General features: G+C 36.4%; 1 protein-coding gene across 18 annotated transcripts in view; it reads right to left on the bottom strand.

The window, feature by feature from the left end:
• The window catches only part of LOC126354708 (MAP kinase-activating death domain protein), a 684,767-nt gene that overhangs the window by 17,824 nt on the left and 653,612 nt on the right, over positions 1 to 13,331 (bottom strand). For 17 of the 18 annotated variants that reach the window (XM_050004532.1, XM_050004534.1, XM_050004547.1 and 14 more), the window contains 2 exons: positions 762 to 834; positions 390 to 436 (listed from right to left, as the gene is read on the bottom strand). In XM_050004532.1, the coding sequence (XP_049860489.1) occupies positions 390 to 436; positions 762 to 834 (120 nt within the window). Of the gene's footprint in view, positions 1 to 143; positions 256 to 389; positions 437 to 761; positions 835 to 13,331 lie in introns of all 18 variants that reach the window. The other variant, XM_050004538.1, reaches the window with a different exon arrangement.

The following is a 13,331-nucleotide window of genomic DNA, read 5'->3' as shown; positions in this document are numbered from 1 at the left end:
CCAACCTGATTAATATATATGAAAATAAAAACTCTTTGAAGTTAATGCAAGGAAAAACAGAAAGTATGCAAAATAATACAAAATATAATACATTCAAACAGAAAGTGCTAGTGCATATAAACAACAAAAACAGAAAAGCTTACGACAATGAGAGAGCAGTTTCATATATCATGCGAGGGGTCGTTCGGAGAGCAGCATGCTTTGTGCAACCTTTACAGATATCACACGATGGACAGCCAGGTTCAATTCACTATCCTAGAATCAGAATGAAAAGTCTAAAATGTAAACTAAACACAAATAAGGAAGTCAAGGTCAGTAAGTCAGATTAACAAAAAGAGGCTAAATCAAAGTATACATGTTGTTGTTGCAAGAATATTTTTGTCACTTACCATTGAAGACTTGTACCTCCTCTGTATCACCTGTCTTGTCTTGGGGTCTGTGAATTGAAGAGAGCAAACAAATAACTTATTATGTATGCTATTACAATGTATTAAAGAACATGAATGATATTTTTACCAACAAAATCAGCACATGCTGTCAACATAGAGCAAAAACAGGTATGATGATTATCCACAACACACATGAAATAACAAAGTCCTCGAAAAAATTACTCAATATTCCAAATACACCGTTGTTTTTGATACACAAACAGAAAGAACAGCAATATTTAATGTGATGAACAAACATAGTAATCGGCACATGTTTTTGAAATTGCAAGCAAAGCCAGTCTTTTGGATGTTTCTACAACTTAATTCACTTACTATATTCTTCCAAGACGAAGATTCCACCTTTCTGAGTGAAGCATTTGCGAATGTGATCCAACCGTACAAAGAACTGGATAGGAGAAAAAGAGAGGAAGATCAGTTTATTGCAAGAAACAGTTTTAATCAATAGCAACTTTAGATGGTGCAAGCAAAAGACAAATTATTAGTCCACAGTATGATAAAATGAAGTGGTTATTGAACCACATAACCAGTTAAATGTGTATAGATTCACTGCAACAAACTCAAGAGCATTTAGCCATGTGACCTAACACATTTTCTGTTATGATACAAACTACTGATATTGACTATCTCTAGTCAGATATAACAGATACTTAGTAGAGTGTAATAAATGCAGAGTACTGTACTTAGGGATTTATCCAGGAATGTATGTTTTTGTAATTTAGTAAACAACTATTACAAATACAGGTGGTATCTTTCAGAAGTTCCAATAAAGTTCACAATGGCATTTTTAAGGACAATATTTCATTGACTGATCTAGTTGAAATATTGTACATGAAAATGGAATCGTCAGCATAGATAGAATCTAAAAAGATATTACACTCAGTTATGCCAAAAAAATCAGAAATCATTGTTACAAGTAAGTTTACGTATTTAAGTTTTTTCTTATGTGTTCAAGAATGTATAGTTTAAGATTTAGCATCCACTATTAATTCACCACAACAAAATACCGCAGGAATTCTGACTAACTACCAGACATAGAAGATATTACACCCTTCAGTTGTATTTGTCTTTCACAGAACTGTGGTTAGGACAATCATTTTGCATTTGTATAAAAATTGTTATATGTTTCAGTCATGAAAAGTCTGGAAGAAGCAGATACACAACAAACATTTTTGTTGATACATGGTACTATTATTTATTCTTTTTAGGGCACAAAAAATTCCTGTTAATTAAAGAAATAATGTTCTAAGTGATGTAAGGAGAAAGGTGGGAACTAATATAAAGAGCAAATAGAGGCATTATTATGCTATTTCTTTTGACTTTCAAATGTCGCTAAGCTTCTGGCTGTTTATAAACAGTTATATTTGAATTTAATATATATTTACATGCCATCACCTCTTATAAATCACATCTCTTTCCCTATATCTCTTCTCAATTCATCTCATCCTCTACTCTCTTCCTCTTTGTATATTTCACATTTTGTCCCTTCTTTTTTCACCTTTTTCATTCATTCTCCACATTACTTCACCTTTCTCTTTCATTCTCTCATTTTATCTATTCATGTGCTCCTTTTCATCCCTCCTATCTCTTCCGAAAAAGCTAACACATTAATTTCTGCTAACTTCTAAATCTGTGAATGTCAATGAGGAATTGAATCAGTTCCGTACATCACTTCAGAATAGGTATCATGTACTTGTCAACCTGACTCTCTTTTTAGACAGTTCCAATTCTTTTACAAGGTCTATTCATGTGTAACACTCCCAAACAATATTATAATAAGATTCAAATCTCAAAATAGCTACATATTTTATGAGTATTGATATTATGTTGATTTCCTGCTAACCACATTACTAGGGAAAAGATTTGATCAATAGTTAGAGTACAAACTAATGAAAAGCTCTCAATCTTTTTTGTTATGTTTTTTTATTTCTTTTACTCACATGGAAAAGCAGAAAATGTATTCAGTTTAATTTTATACCATTCTCATTACATTCTCTTTTATTTTCATAAAGTATATTAAATCAATTATACCTATCTATGGGTAATTACACTAACTATTGACTATCTTTCTGTATCTTTACTAAACATTGTTTCTTACATCATGAGCTCACTTAATGCAAACTCATCCCAACTATGTACATCCATATAATTGGATAGTGGGTGAGGCAGAAACTTTCAGGAAACTTTCCTCACACAGGAGTAATAAAATATGTTATACGGACATGGGTCCATAACACACTTTATTACCATGTTAAGCTCATTTTCTACATCTTTTCAACACATTAATCACAGGAAACACAGAAAAAGTATGTATCCGCAAAGAATGAAGTACTTTGCTTAATTAAATATTAAACACAATCTCTGTTAACAAGAATATGAGTGCGAACACTCCACTGCACTAAATCCCTGATGTGCTAATGTATTCCTGGAGAATTGCGTATTGTTTCACAGCCTTCCACAATACAGGAACAAAGACTCTGCACATGTTGTCCTGGTGTTCCATACACAAGAGCTTTTAAATGCCCTCATAACTAAAAAGTCTATTGGATTTAGGTCCACAGAGCATGGTGGCCAAGGAACTGATGCCACTCTACCTATCCATCCATCATGGAATCCGTTATTTAGAAGCCTACAAACATTAATGCTAAAATTGAAGAGCTCCATCATGTATGAAGGACATGTTGTCATACTCTTAAAGGAATATGCTCTAGCAGAAGATGTAAAGTGTTCTCTAAGAAAGCATGGTAAGTTTATTCACTGGTCCTGGGTAGAAGAACGCAAGGCCCTAACAGACAGTCACCAACAGTTCCCGCACAAATGACAGAAAAACTTTGTTGATGTTATGATCAAGTGATTTCATGAAGATTCTCATAACCCCATAATAAGTAATAGGAGTGGCCCCAAAATTAAACCTTGTTGACTCTCTTCATGGTTTGTCCCTTGTCACAAAAATTTTTCTCCTTCCAACATTATTTAAATTATTCAGCACAATGTTTTACATTCTGTTTGTTAAGTATGATTCAAACCAGTTGTGTATCCCTTGATTAATGTGATTATGAATGGAAGTACACAGAAATAAAGTGTTTATGAACCCATTTAAATATAACATATTTCCTTCATCTATGCCTTAGGAGTGTTTCCTGAAAGTTCAAACATAAATTTTTTTTTTACATCCTGTGTAATTCTTATTGTACATATGTTTTTGGATGGAGGGGGGACAGTTTTTTTAATCAATAACAACATTAATGTATTTGAGATATCATAACAATCTTTAAAGCATTAAAGTTTCTGGTATTATAATGTAATAAAGACATTGCTTAGAAGATGGAAGTGATTGACTCATAGATCGATGTCATGTATATTAAAAACAAATCTATCATATATTTCCAGTCAGGTGTTTCTAAAACAAGATACGAAGTAAAAGATAAAAAAGACAATGAGAAGGCTGGCAAAGCTATCAAATTGGTAGACATAAGACTTTGCCACAACTGGAACTGTATGGTGGTCTACATTAATGAGAATGAGATGTATGTAAGAAATCCTCTGAACTCATTGAGATATTCATTAAAATTACATGACATCTCTTTTCTGACTGGATAAAGTAGCATTTATTAATCACCTTGAGATTTTTTTCTGTGGTACTGATTGTTGTACTACAGCCAGAAACATATTACATGACAATCCATGTAACAAACAGGAACAAACAATACAAGCTTTGGGGTATTTTCACTAAAGGTATTTAGAAAACTACTAGTATTGTATGCAGAATGTTTCTTTTGTTGCACAAAGTTAAAATCCAAGTCAAGGAAATGACAATAAAGGCACACTCATAGCCAGGAATCTCACTCAACAAAGATGAAGATCATTGATTTGTTCAAATTATTAAGAAACAATTTCCTTGCTGAAACTGTCAGAGCTTGATCATTCTAAACTTGAAAATAACCCTCAGAGAAAAATAAAGAACCATTGAGACACATCAAACAATGAGATGATATGTGTTCTTGATATTGTAAAACATATGTTGAATGTAGATGACACTCAGGACAGAGGAAGATGGAGTAAAACACAGTGCTTGAACAGTCTTCATAAAAACTTCTGAAAAAGTAGCTACTTATTTAAGATAGTAAAATAAAATAATATGAAAAATATAGAAAGATATAATGGAACTGTGTTGGGAGGACAAAGGAAAACAAAATTCTGCTGAAGACAATGACTAACCAGCAGCATAACATATTTTAAGGATACAAGAAAGTGGTTATACAAATGGATTACTATACAGAAGAGGGATTACTATACAGAAGTGTATGAAACAGAGGTAAACAACAGTTAAGATACAGATAGAGAAACAGAATGAGAGAGCTCAAATCAGCAGATGAAATAAGTGTACAAACAATTTGATCAAATTTATGAGTACATGATAATATTAAAGACAACGTTCTCAATTTTCGAACAGTTACACAGAACTGTCAAACATTTGTATACTGTATTCCACAAGTTAAACTTTAGGCCTTGGGATCATGTTATTATGTTGTAAATAGTGTTCGGAATAGTACATACTGTGTTAATTTGTTGCTACACATTATTACCTAGAACCTGGTAACAGTTTAACAAATATAGTTCACTGAAATGAGTTCTTCTCAAATGATTCATGCAGACTACTTCATGAGTAATACCTTTCCTCTACATTTATTTCATGTTGTATAGCATCAACTTTACTAAGCTTATACTGAAATCGCTGCAAAATATTCTCATTAGTTCATCTGTAACAGACCAGTTTCCCAACAGTCTACGTTTTTTAAAGTTTTATTTTTATTCACATTCCTTGTTGAATATAGTAATAATATGATGACTTTTGGAAGTGCCCTACTGTTTACAAAGGTATAGTATGTATCATATTTTTGTACATACATTTAATACATAACACATCATGTTCAAAAGTGAATACAGACATTCATTTATAAGAAAATATTTTAATTTTATTATTTATTATTCCACTATGTAATACTAACAATATTATCAAAAGATAGATTTCTACTCGCCATATAAAAGAGAAGTTGATTCGCAGACAGGCACAATGAAAAGACTGCTACTACATTTCAGTTTCCACCTAAAAGGCCTTCATCTAAAACAGAAGACACATACACATTCACACAAGCACAACTCTCTCTCTCTCTCTCTCTCTCTCTCTCTCTCTCTCTCTCTCTCTCTCACACACACACACACACACACACACACACGACCACTCTCTGGCTGAAAGCTTAAATATATCACAGTCTTTTCATTGCCCATTCTGCGACTTAGCAGCTCCTGTATAAGAGAGAGAGAGAGAGAGACCATGTATATCATCCCAATAGCTCTCTTTTTGCCCAATAGCTCTCTTTTTGTGGCATAAATGTTCTGTTCAAGTGTGTATCAGTGGCAAAGCTCCACAGTTTTATGTCATACCTTACAAATAGGAAAACTGTCCCACAATATACTGTTTTCAACATTTTATTATACACAATTTTGTTGAGTTGACTAAACAAGTACAATACACTTGTTATTTTTCTGCATACACTGTTAACATTGTTTTCCAATAAAGGATTGACATGTGAGTACAGACCAAGATATCTACAGTCTTCATTGTCTGCACATGAAATTCCACAAATGATTCTACAGGCAAGGGTTGCCTGCTTTGAACTCCAGTAACTGTTATTTTGTGGTATTGATTTCTAGGCCCTAGTTACTACAACATTTAGTAACTTCTGACAGCCCACTGTTGAAACAAATGTTACATCCATCTCATTGTCAACATGAATCAGCAGGGAGCTGTTATCATCATAATTAATTAATTTGGAATAAGAAGGTTGTACAATATCACATACATACACAAGGAAAAGAAATGATCCCAGTATTGACCAATGTGGCACACCCTGCATCACTATTTCAGTCTCATACGCTGAATGTTCATCTTTCTCACTCCATTTTGATAATTTATATTTGTGCATTGTTTACAGCTTTTTAGGTACATAGAAAGGAGTTCAAGAGATGTGTTCATGATATGCATGTTCTCAGTCCTGCCAAGAGAGGTGCATGGTTGACCAAATCAAAAGCTTTTGTGGGAGTTATTTAGATACTTTCACATTCCATGGATCATTATCCATATCAAAAGTATTAGTTGCAGCATTGTGCACTTGACAACCTTAATGTAGAGTATTGAATGTCATTTTTCCTTCTGATATTATAATTATGAACGTCATTATTCCTTTTGAACTCCAGTGGATTATTTACAACAAACTTCATGAGAAAATACACATATTTTGAAGCAGTAGTCAGAATGCCGAACTCCCTAAACAGATGTCTACATATTATTCTTAGAGCATATTTTTGAGCAATGCATATTTTCTTTTTTAAAGATGAATTACCACAGAATATTATTCCATATGACATTATTGAATGTAAATATTCAAAATATCTCAAATTACTGATTTGTCTTTCCTCAAAATTTGTGATGATTCTAAATGGAAAAGTGGACGAACTAAGTTGTTTCAGTTCTAAAATGTCCTTTTTCAAGTGTATATTCTCATCAATATGGACACCTAATAACATTGATATTTATTATTTCCTCACCATGTGTTATCCTTTTCATTGGTGTAGTACCTCTAGATGTCCAGAACTGTATATATTACATCTTCTTAAAACTGAGAGCGAGACCATTCAAATAAAACCAGTTAAGGACATGGTTAAGACGTGGGCATTAATGAGTGCTGATGAGCAGCAGCTTAGGATATTTGGACACAAGATTCTCCACAAGATCTATGGGGAATTCAGGATAAAAATGGTGTCTACAGCTCTAGAATGAACATTGAGCTAGATCATCTCATACAAGAAGGTGACATTGTAAAAACAATAAGAAATAGCAGAATAGCCTGGTTTAAACATGCCCTTAAGGTGGGTGCTCGATGAACAACTAAATGGTTTTTAAATGGAGGCCAACTGGAAGAAGTCAGAGAGAAAGGCCATGAAAGCAGTGGATAGATGATGTGGAAGAAGACATAAAATGCTCACAGTTAGAGGATGGCAGAGGACTGTGTTGGAGAGAGCAGGATGGAGGAAACCTGTTGAAGAGGTTAAGATCCTTAGAGTACATGTCATAAAAAGAAAAGGTAGAAGACATGGTTGATTACCACTTATTCTGTTGCTATAAATGTGCTTTGATTGATTACAGTACTAGTGTCATCTGCAAAATGACCTAATTCTACTGGTTGTATATTAAATGGAAGATTATATATATGTGTGTTATTTTATTGTGTCTGTCTCCCGGCACTTTCCCACTTGGTATGTCTTGTATATATATATATATATATATATATATATATATATATATATATATATATATATATTAAAAACAAAGATTCCAAGACTTACCAAGCGGGAAAGCGCCGGCAGACAGGCACATGAACAAAACACACAAACACACACAAAGAATTACGAGCTTTCGCAACTGGCAGTTGCTTCGTCAGGAAAGAGGGAAGGAGAGGGAAAAATGAAAGGATGTGGGTTTTAGGGGAGAGGGTAAGGAGTCATTCCAATCCCGGGAGCGGAAAGACTTCCCTTAGGGGAAAAAAAGGACAGGTGTACACTCGCACACACACACACACATATCCATCCGCACATACACAGACACAAGCAGACATATTTAAAGGCCTTTAAATATGTCTGCTTGTGTCTGTGTATGTGCGGATGGATATGTGTGTGTGTGTGCGAGTGTACACCTGTCCTTTTTTCCCCTAAGGGAAGTCTTTCCGCTCCCGGGATTGGAATGACTCCTTACCCTCTCCCCTAAAACCCACATCCTTTCATTTTTCCCTCTCCTTCCCTCTTTCCTGACGAAGCAACTGCCAGTTGCGAAAGCTCGTAATTCTTTGTGTGTGTTTGTGTGTTTTGTTCATGTGCCTGTCTGCCGGCGCTTTCCCGCTTGGTAAGTCTTGGAATCTTTGTTTTTAATATATTTTTCCCATGTGGAAGTTTCTTTCTGTTATATATATATATATATATATATATATATATATATATATATATATATATAAAACAAAGATTCCAAGACATACCAAGTGGGAGACAGACACAATAAAATAACACACAAACACACACACAAAATTTCTAGCTTTCGGGCCCGAACTCTTTGCCTTTACAAATGTCTGCTTGTGTCTGTGTATGTGCAGACGGATGTGTGTGTGTGTGTACGAGTGTACACCTGTCCTTTTTTCCCCTAAGGGAAGTCTTTCCGCTCCCAGGATTGGAATGACTCCTTACCCTCTCCCTTAAAACCCACATCCTTTCGTCTTTCCCTCTCCTTCCCTCTTTCTTGAAGAAGCAACCGTCGGTTGCGAAAGCTAGAAATTCTGTGTGTGTGTGTGTGTGTGTGTGTGTGTGTGTGTGTTTTATTTATTGTGCCTATCTACCGGCACTTTCCCGCTTGGTAAGTCATGGAATATTTGTTTTTAATATATTTTTCCCACGTGGAAGTTTCTTACTATTATATATATATATATATATATATATATATATATATATATATATATATATATATATATATATATATATGGATATGCGTGTGTGTGTGTATGTGTGCGCGAGCATATACCTATCCTTTCCCCCCCTAAGGTAAGTCTTTCCGCTCCCGGGATTGGAATGACTCCTTACCCTCTGCCTTAAAACCCACATCTTTCCTTTTCCTTCCCTCTTTCCTGACGAAGCAGCCACCGGTTGCGAAAGCTCAAATTCTGTGTGTGTGTTTGTGTTTTATTCATTGTGCCTATCTACCGGCGCTTTCCCACTTGGTAAGTCTTGGAAATCTTTGTTTTTGGTAAGTCTTGGAAATCTTTGTTTTTATATATATATATATATATATATATATATATATATATATATATATATATATATATATATATATATATATTCCAAGACTTAGCAAGCGGGAAAGAGCCGGCAGACAGGCACATGAACAAAACACACAAACACACACACAGAATTACTAGCTTTCGCAACCGATGGTTGCTTCTTCAGGAAGGAGAGGGAAAGATGAAAGGATGCAGGAAGAAGCAACCATCGGTTGCGAAAGCTAGTAATTCTGTGTGTGTGTTTGTGTGTTTTGTTCATGTGCCTGTCTGCCGGCGCTTTCCCGCTTGGTATATATATATATTAAAAACAAAGATTCCAAGACTTACCAAGCGGGAAAGCGCCGGCAGACAGGCACATGAACAAAACACACAAACACACACACAGAATTATGAGCTTTCGCAACTGGCAGTTGCTTCATCAGGAAAGAGGGAAGGAGAGGGAAAAATGAAAGGATGTGGGTTTTAAGGGAGAGGGTAAGGTGTCATTCCCATCCCGGGAGCGGAAAGACTTCCCTTAGGGGAAAAAAAGGACAGGTGTACACTCGCACACACACACACATATCCATCCGCACATACACAGACACAAGCAGACATTTTTCCCATGTGGAAGTTTCTTTCTGTTTTATATATATATATATATATATATATATATATATATATATATATATATATATATATATATAGCATTCGCAACCAACGGTTGCTACTTCAGGAAAGAGGGAAGGAGAGGGAAAGACGAAAGGATATGGGTTTTGTAAAGGCCTTTACAAATGTCTGCTTGTGTCTGTGTATGTGTGGATGGATATGTGAGTGTGTGTGCGAGTGTATACCTGCCCTTTTTTCCCCTTAAGGTAAGTCTTTCCGCTCCCGGGATTGGAATGACTCCTTACCCTCTCCCTTATAACCCACATCCTTTCGTCTTTCTCTCTCCTTCCCTCTTTCCTGAAGAAGCAGCTGTTGGTTGCGAAAGCTAGAATTTTGTTTGTAAGTTTGTGTTTGTTTGTGTGTCTATCGACCTGCCAGATATATATAGCACAATGTGGTGTAGGGCTTTACATCAGGAAAGAAATGGAACCCAGCGTAGTTGCAGTAAGGTATGTAAACGAACGACTGATGTGGATAGATTTGACAGTGTCTAGCAATAAAATTAGGATTGTGTCAGTATTTTCACATTGTGAAAGGACAGATCAAGATAAGATGGATAGTTTTTATGAGGGACTCAGTGATGTAGTTGTTAGAGTAAAGGACAAAGACAGGATTGGAAATCGAACCGAAGGGTATGAAAAGGTTATGGGTAAATTTGGAGAGGATATGGAGGCCAACAGGAACGGGAAACAACTCTTGGAACACTAGTGTGTAAAAGTAGGATGAAGCAAACAGCGTGGTGGAATGACACAGTCAAGGCAGCCTGTAAAAGGAAAAAGAAGGCATATCAAAAATGGCTACATACTAGAACTCAGGTAGACAGAGAAAGTTATGTTGAAGAAAGAAACAAAGCCAAACAGATAATTGCAGCATCCAAGAAGAAATCTTGGGAAGACTTTGGAAACAGGTTGGAGACTATGGATCAAGCTGCTGTAAAACTATTCTGGAGTGTAATTAGCAGTCTTCGAAAGGGAGGTAAGAAGGAAATGACAAGTATTTTGGACAGGTCAGGAAAATTGCTGGTGAATCCTGTGGATGCCTTGGGCAGATGGAGGGAATATTTTGAAGAGTTGCTCAATGTAGGTGAAAATACGATCAGCAATGTTTCAGATTTCGAGGTAGAATGGGATAGGAATGATGATGGAAATAGGATCACATTTGAGGAAGTGGAGAAAATGGTCAATACATTGCAGTGCAATAAAGCAGCTGGGGTGGATGAAATTAAGTCAGAACTCATCAAATAAAGTGGAACGTCAGGTCTTAAATGGCTACACAGGATAATTGAAATGGCCTGGGAGTCGGGACAGGTTCCAGCAGACTGGACAAAAGCAGTAATCACACCAATCTTTAAACATGGAAACAGAAAAGATTGTAACAACTACAGAGGTATCTCTTTAATCAGCGTTGTGGGTAAAATCTTCTCAGGTATTGTTGAAAGGAAAGTGCGAGTATTAGTTGAGGACCAATTGGATGAAAATCAGTGTGGGTTTAGGCCTCTTAGAGGTTTTCAGGACCAGATCTTTAGCTTACGGCAAATAATGGAGAAGTGTTATGAGTGGAACAGAGAACTGTATCTATGCTTTACAGATCTAGAAAAGGCATATGACCGGGTTCCTAGGAGGAAGTTATTGTCTGTTCTACGAGATTATGGGATAGGAGGCAAACTTTTGCAAGCAATTTGTCTGTTCTACGAGATTATGGGATAGGAGGCAAACTTTTGCAAGCAATTAAAGGTCTTTACATGGATAGTCAGGCAGGAGTTAGAGTTGACGGTAAATTGAGTTCATGGTTCAGAGTACTTTCAGGGGTAAGACAAGGCTGCAACCTGTCTCCACTGTTGTTCATATTATTTATGGATCATATGTTGAAAGCAATAGACTGCCTGCATGAGATGAAGATATGTGAACACAAAATAAGCAGTCTTGCATATGCGGATGACTTAGTTGTGATGGCAGATTCGATTGAAAGTTTGCAAAGTAATATTTCAGAGTTAGATCAGAAATGTAAGGACTATGGTATGAAGATTAGCATCTCCAAAACGAAATAATGTCAGTGGGAAAGAAATATAAACGGATTGAGTACCAAATAGGAGGAACAAAGTTAGAACAGGTGGATGGTTTCAAGTACTTAGGATGCATATTCTCACAGGATGGCAACATAGTGAAAGAACTGGAAGCGAGGTGTAGCAAAGCTAATGCAGTGAGTGCTCAGCTACGATTTACTCTCTTCTGCAAGAAGGAAGCCAGTACCAAGACTAAGTTATCTGTGCACCGTTCAATCTTTCGACCAACTTTGTTGTATGGGAGCGAAAGCTGGGTGGATTCAGGTTACCTTATCAACAAGGTTGAGGTTACGGATATGGAAGTAGCTAGGATGACTGCAGGTACTAGTAGATGGGAACAATGGCAGGAGGGTGTCCACAATGAGGAAATCAAAGAAAAACTGGGAATGAACTCTATAGATGTAGCAGTCAGGATGAACAGGATTAGATGGTGGGGTCATGTTACACGCATGGGAGAAGCAAGGTTACCCAAGAGACTCATGGGTTCAGCAGTAGAGGGTAGGAGGAGTTGGGGCAGACCAAGGAGAAGGTACCTGGATTCGGTTAAGAATGATTTTGAAGTAATAGGTTTAACATCAGAAGAGGCACCAATGTGAGCACTGAATAGGGGATCATGGAGGAATTTTATAAGGGGGCTATGCTCCAGACTGAACGCTGAAAGGCATAATCAGTCTTAAATGATTATATATATATATATATATATATATATAATGTAAATAAAATAGAAAGAAACTTCCACATGGGAAAAATATATTAAAAACAAAGATTCCAAGACTTACCAAGCGGGAAAGCGCCGGCAGACAGGCACATGAACAAAACACACAAACACACACACAGAATTACTAGCTTTCGCAACCGATGGTTGCTTCTTCAGGAAGGAGAGGGAAAGACGAAAGGATGTGGATTTTAAGGGAGAGGGTAAGGAGTCATTCCAATCCCGGGAGCGGAAAGACTTCCCTTAGGGGAAAAAAAGGACAGGTGTACACTCGCACGCACACACATACACACACACATATCCATCCGCACATACACAGACACTGTGTATGTGCGGATGGATATGTGTGTGTGTGTGTGTGTGTGTGTGTGTGTGTGTGTGTGTGTACACCTGTCCTTTTTTTCCCCTAAGGGAAGTCTTTCGGCTCCCGGGATTGGAATGACTCCTTACCCTCTCCCTTAAAATCCACATCCTTTCGTCTTTCCCTCTCCTTCCTGAAGAAGCAACCATTGGTTGCGAAAGCTAGTAATTCTGTGTGTGTGTTTGTGTGTTTTGTTCATGTGCCTGTCTGCCGGCACTTT

The sequence above is a fragment of the Schistocerca gregaria genome, chromosome 3 (genome assembly GCF_023897955.1).
Source record: "Schistocerca gregaria isolate iqSchGreg1 chromosome 3, iqSchGreg1.2, whole genome shotgun sequence".
Lineage (NCBI taxonomy): Eukaryota > Metazoa > Arthropoda > Insecta > Orthoptera > Acrididae > Schistocerca > Schistocerca gregaria.
Note: the sequence above shows the minus strand (reverse complement) of the source record. Positions and strands in the feature narration are given on the sequence as shown.